The 6,000-nt window shown below is 53.9% G+C and overlaps 1 protein-coding gene across 2 annotated transcripts in view; it reads right to left on the bottom strand.

The window, feature by feature from the left end:
* Nucleotides 1–3,071: 3,071 nt before the first annotated feature.
* NEURL1 (neuralized E3 ubiquitin protein ligase 1) overlaps nucleotides 3,072–6,000 on the bottom strand; it is a 71,727-nt gene continuing 68,798 nt past the window's right edge. For both annotated transcript variants that reach the window (XM_065923255.1, XM_065923256.1), the window contains exons 5-6: nucleotides 3,952–4,098; nucleotides 3,072–3,443 (exon numbers count right to left, since the gene is read on the bottom strand). In XM_065923255.1, the coding sequence (XP_065779327.1) occupies nucleotides 3,205–3,443; nucleotides 3,952–4,098 (386 nt within the window). In that variant the 3' untranslated portion in view covers nucleotides 3,072–3,204. The remainder of the gene's footprint in view (nucleotides 3,444–3,951; nucleotides 4,099–6,000) is intronic.

Raw genomic sequence — 6,000 nt, 5'->3', positions numbered from 1 at the left:
TCACCTCCTGATTCTCCCTGCCACCAGGAAACACATCCAGCTGAGTGGCAAAAGTCACATTACGCCCAAATGAGGCACGAACTTCAGGGTTCAGGCCCTCTGAGGACACTGGAAGGTAGGGGGAAACATGTAAGCTCCCACCCTTGCTGGTGAGAAGCGTGCTCAAGCTCCCCACCCCTTTCCCCACCTTTGGAAGGCCTTCTGGCCAGTGGCCCAGGCTTTTAGAGATACAGACCTTGGGGCCACCAAGACCACAGCCAGTGGGCCTCCACGGCTCCTCCGCTTGGAGCCCCTGACCCTCCCCTACTTTTACTGGACTGCAGTAAGCAGGGCTGAGCAGTCCTGGTGTAGGAAGTAGCCCATGGCCATTCAAGGCCAGGCAGAGGCTGGCCAGCCAGAGCATCCTCCCAGGAGAGAGGCCAGGAAGGCAAGTGTCCCATGCCCCTCGGAGGCTCAGGCTGCCAGATGAGCTCGGTCCCCACATCGTGCCTGGACCCCCTCTGGCACTCCAGCTTTCACAGCCACCTAGATGTATTCAGCCCACTTAGGAAGTTTTTCCAAAGGTCCCTAGCCAGAGGCCTCCCTTTCTAACTAGCTGTGCCACACATTTGGCATAAGCCTCTGCACCCACCAGTGGGAGCGCAGCTGAGCTGAGCCAGAGGCAAGAGGTCTGGGCTTGTTCTTGGGAGCTCAGCACAGCCCCTGCCATCCTCCCTTTAGCCCCTAGGTGGCGCCACCGCTCCACAAAGGTTGCACACAGGTTCAGCTCCGGCTCAGCCTTTAGGAGCGCTTCATGGACTTCTGTGGCTCCTGCTCTTGACAGATCCAGAGACCTGCAGTCACGGAGGGGCAGTGGCTTCTCCCTTTCGGCTTACAACGAGGCTTACCTGGCATTCTGGCCTCTGCAATACAAGCCCCAGGCCATGCTCCAGCCACCTCACCCTCCCCCGCTGTCTCCCCTCGTACCAGGACAGGGGCCCTCTTCCTCCACACCTCCATCACCATCACCACCGCCCCGCCACACACACACTGGCCCGCCCTCCCTCCCTCCCCAGCCCTCCATACTGCACGGCACAGCCCTCAGGCTGGTACGAAATCACCTTTATTCACAATCACGGTGATCCAAGTTCACAAAGGAGGCAGCGGCTACCCTCACACTAACAGAGACAATGGGATGGATGGCTTCTTCTCCCTGACCCTCAGGCAACACAGCCCCTGCACTTATGAACTTCCCTTGCCTCTGGAATGGGCACCCTGACTGCTTGGGGCCACCACCAGCCCCATCTCACCCCACTCCCACAGAACAGGTCTACGGGGTTAGTGGGGAGTAGAGACCCATGGCAGAATGGTGACTCTCCAAAGGTACCCTGCAAGGCAGGTACAGATAGGACCAGCCTGGCATCATGACCCCCCTCCCTGTGCTTCCCACCACACCACCCCATAGCAGCCACCACTAAAGAACCCCCCAAGAGTCACAAAAAAAGTCTTCCCACACCCCCAACAATCATTTTACAGAGGTGGCAGCTGAGGCTCAGAGCGACTGTGACCTGGCCAGGGCCACACAACTGGTCAGTGGCCAGGTCTAGAATCCCATGCTCTGCAGGCCATGTAACAAGGCAGTCTCCAATGGGCGTAAAAAAGCCTTCTGAGGGGACAGAGGGCTGGAGGCTCGGGGAGACTTGCCCAGGACTCTGAGAGCTGGCCCCAGCCCATGGCCTACCAGGACAGGCGTGCGGGGCTGAGATGACTATAACCGAAGGGCAGCTGGGGGGTCCTCCCTCACTCCAAAATCAGGATCAAGAACCTAGAGGTGCTGGGACCCACCACCTTCTCTCTCCTGGGGGACAGAGCCCCTACAATGACAAGACCAGCTGGCCCTCCCTCCCCTAGCCTGCCCAGACCTTTTCACGTCCTTACGGAGTGGGGAACTCGGGCCCCCTTATATATATGAGCCAGTTACGATCCCACGCTCCAGCCCAAGAAGGGCATTCTGTGGCTCCGGGCGATCCACTAGTCCCAGGGCACTGCAGAGGCCCTGCTGCCCTCTCTAGAAAGTGGACACAAGTTGCCAAAACACATCCCAACTCGGCCCCTTTTTATGGAGTTCTATTTCACGGTAAGCAGAGCTGGCTACAGACTTGTGGGCTGGAGTTTAGGGAAGGGTTTAAGTGATGACAACCTCTGCTGGCCCCTCCAACCGGGCACTCCACCTACTAGGGCAGCATTTATAGGGGTCTTGGGAGTGGGAATTCACTCCCCCCGCCCAAACTAACCCCTACAAACCCAATAAATAAATAAATAAAAGTACAGGGGGAAAAAAAAAGCCGTTCTTACTCCAGGAAGTCCTCTACTCCCAACCCAGGATCCTGGCCTCTCCTGGGGAAGCTAAAGCCTGACAGAAGACCTACCCTGCTCTACAACCCACGCCACGGGGCTGCCTCCAGGCAAGAGCATCCCTGAGCCCACTGAGGCAAACAGGCCATGACCAGGAAGGGGCCCTCCATGTCTCAATCAGGCCAGGGGGCCAGCAACCCAGAGCCCAGAGGCTTCTGGAGCCTGTCTGTCCACCCATCCAGGGTGAGTGGGAGACAGGCACAGCACAGAGGGGCAGCCCTCCTGCGATGAGAGGGATCCACTGGCCGTCTTACCCTTGGCTGCCAGGCCCAAGGGGCAGGGAAAGAAGGAAGGAGACAGTGAGGAAAGGTCAGAGAGTAAGGCAGCAGCCCAGGAACTGCCTGCCCAGGGCTGCCGTTGTACAGGGTGTGCACTGCTCAAGGGCAGCTGGCTGAAGGAGAAAACAGGCTGAAGTCCCAGTGCACACCCCACTAGCCAAGCCACATGTCTGGGCTCAGGGCCGCATCTGCTCAGAAGAAGGGACGTACTTTCTAATGTTCACAAAGGTGCCACACAGGCCAAAGAGACCTCCTGGGAATCCACCCCAGGCAGGAAAGGACCAGGACAGGCTGAGACCCACCCCCCCAGCTTTAGCCCCTCGGCCTGCAGGGAAGAGCAGCAGCTTGCTTCTGCCCCCACCTCCCAGCCTGGCACCCCTTCCTCTCCAGACCTCAGGGGCTGTTTTCCAAGTTTAATGAGAAGGGGAAAGAATTTCCAAAATGAAGAAGAGAAGGGGCCCTGTTGACTTGTGCCTCAGCTGGAGCCGGGCCGGAGTCAGAGGAAGCTGGGGAGCAGGTGGGTCCGTGATGGCTAGGAGCTGCGGTAGGTCTTGATGATGTCCTTGATGGGCCGGCGGCAGATGGGGCAGCACGCATGCAGAGCCTTCTTGAGGCGCAGGCCACAGGCATAGCAGAGGCACATATGGCCGCACGTGTAGATGACTGTGTCCACTGCGTGCTCATAGCAAATGGCGCACTCATCGCTCCACGGGCCCCCGCCTGGGGTCACTGGTGATTCGGGCAGACTCACTGGTGAGTTGGGGGCTGTCCCTGGGGACACGGGGACAGCAGTGAGGGGGAGACATGAATGTGGTCAGTCCCAGGTTCATGAAGAAAGCCCCGGCCTCTCCTCCTCCATGGATCGGGATCAGCCTGTCTACCCAACCACCCACCTCCTGGGCACAAGAGGAAAGAGGATGCACTCTGGACAGCTTCACTTCCGGCCCCTCCATGCCCAGACCAGGGGCCGGGCAGTCCATGACGCAGCGAGAAGAGGCGGGAAGGATGGAGGAAGGATGCGGCCCAAAGCGCCCTGGGGGAGGCCCCTGCTGAGCTACCCTCTGGTGGTCTTTGTGCTCAAGAAGTCCTCTGGAGAAAGCCGCCCAGCTGAGGGACAGGATGGGACACAGCCCAGGAATCACCACTCAACCTGGGTTCACTGCGCCCATCTCCAGCTTCTCCGGGGCCTGGTCTGCAGACCTGCCTCAGCCAGGCTGGAGGGCAGGTCCCTCAGAGTGGAAGGCCTGCCACATGGAACCAAAGGGGCCAGCCTACTTACCTCCAGCAGAGCTCCCCAGAGGGCCAGAGCTGCAGGTGCCGAGTGAGGGGTCAGAGAGGCGGATGCCCAGGGTGCTGGGGGAGGTTGGTGTGGAGGCGGGGGAGCAGGGGAGCGATGGGATGCCCCGCTCTGCCAGGATGGTGGAGCCTGCAGAAAGGGAGGGAAGGAGGAAGGTGGGACCTAGACACTCAGAGGCCCACTGTGAGAAAGCTCGGGTTTCCATCCTCCATTAGGTTCCCAGGAGAGAAATGGGTGGTGCAGCCTGACCACACAGCCCAGCCACTAGGCTCAGAGACCGACTGAGCCTTTCCCCTAAAGAGCTAACTGTCCAGGGAATCTCTTGGGGCTCTCCTCAATCCCCTCCTCCAGCCAGCCTTGACTCCCCCCACCCCACCACCACGTATCTCTATCTAGCACTGACCAGTCATACATACCACGCATGGAAATAAGCAATCACAGAGCCTGGAAAATTATTTTGTTCTTTGCCCAGGAATGTAACTTTGTAATGTTTCTCTACTTAAACCCTGAGCTTCCTGAGAGCAGAAAGCCTGACTCACCTGTGACTTTCCCACAGGCCCTAACATAATGCCCTACACACAAGTAAGTGCTCAATGAGATATTTTTTATTACTAGTTATTCAGTCTAATTTAGTTATTCAATCTAATTCATTTAACAGTCACTGTTTCTAAGAATATTTATTAGCTGTCCACAGGATTTCTCTCAGTAGTGTTAACACATTTTAAGTGAACTATCATCTCCTTCTTTTAGAAATTTATACCTCTTATTTGCTTTTCTTGCTTTATTGCACTGGTTAGTATTTTCAGAATGATACTATATGGCATCTCCATCACTTTCTTGACTTTAATGATGTTTCTAATGTTTCACCATGAAACATGAAATTGGCTGTAATTTTAGAGTGAAGGAAATATCTTTTCATTCTTAGTTCACTTAGGCCTTCAACAAACCAAAGCATTCTTCTATGAAGTAAATAATCATCCTTCCATACATTGTTACTGATTTGTTTTTCCTTTAGAGTCAGGATCCTCTATCACCACTTTGCTAGTCAAGATGTCCAATTCTCCAAACAGCTCAGGAGCACGCTGTTTAGCATATATTAAATTCTGAATGATTAATCTTCAACGCCCACCTTGGCCTACTTCTCTCTCGGGATATTTAAGCCCTGGGGGTTTTGTTTGTTTTTTAAGCTTCTCCTTTGCTCTAGTCTAGTAAGCCTCTTTGAGCAACAGAAGCTTCACTGGAAAGCTACTTAACTATTATTAGATGGTGCTGATGCAAGAGACTCCCTTGCCCTTATGTAATATCCTTTATCTGAGGGGCAGTGTCTCCTAGTGACTGTAGCCAAGTATCTTTGTACCTCAGCCTGATTTTTTTTCTGCACCCAAGTCTGGTTTCTTTTTATTCCACCTTGAATTTTTAAGCCAATTTCTTTCCTTTCTGATGTCTTTTTATTTCACCTGATTTCTTTTCACTCTTCCCTGACTTATCTTCCCTCAATCCTAATTTCTTAGCACTCTAGTCCCATTTCTTTTCATTCTTTTTTCAATTTATTTTACACTTCATCTTCACTTGGTCTTTTTCCAGAGGAGGAAGTCTCCACTGATTTTACCCAATTTCACAAAACTTTCATACACTCTCACAAGTACCAATAGCATTGCATACACAAATACAGATACATTTGCTCACAAGTGCCTAGACACAGTATGCCAATCTTACAGTGTTACTCATGCTCACATACACACATTATCATGTCTATGAAGTGTCCTGGGGTGAGGTCTAGGTTGGGAGCTGTGAGGCTCAGGGGTCTCCAAACTTGTCTAACCAAATTTGCTAAGGAAGAAACACTTCAGATGCCCAGGAACTAATTTGAAATCTACAGAGTTACAATTTCTGGAGGTGGGATTTAAGAATCTGACACAACTGAGGGGCTGAGCACAGCACCCTGCAGAGCGCTCTGCGAAACATGGCTTGTCCAAACCCACATCACACAGCCCATGCAGACTCTGTCCATTCAAAGCCAGGAAGGCCCAG

The sequence above is a fragment of the Muntiacus reevesi genome, chromosome 2, assembly GCF_963930625.1.
Source record: "Muntiacus reevesi chromosome 2, mMunRee1.1, whole genome shotgun sequence".
NCBI lineage: Eukaryota > Metazoa > Chordata > Mammalia > Artiodactyla > Cervidae > Muntiacus > Muntiacus reevesi.
The sequence above is the reverse complement of the archived record's forward strand: the minus strand, read 5'-3'. Positions and strand labels throughout refer to the sequence as shown.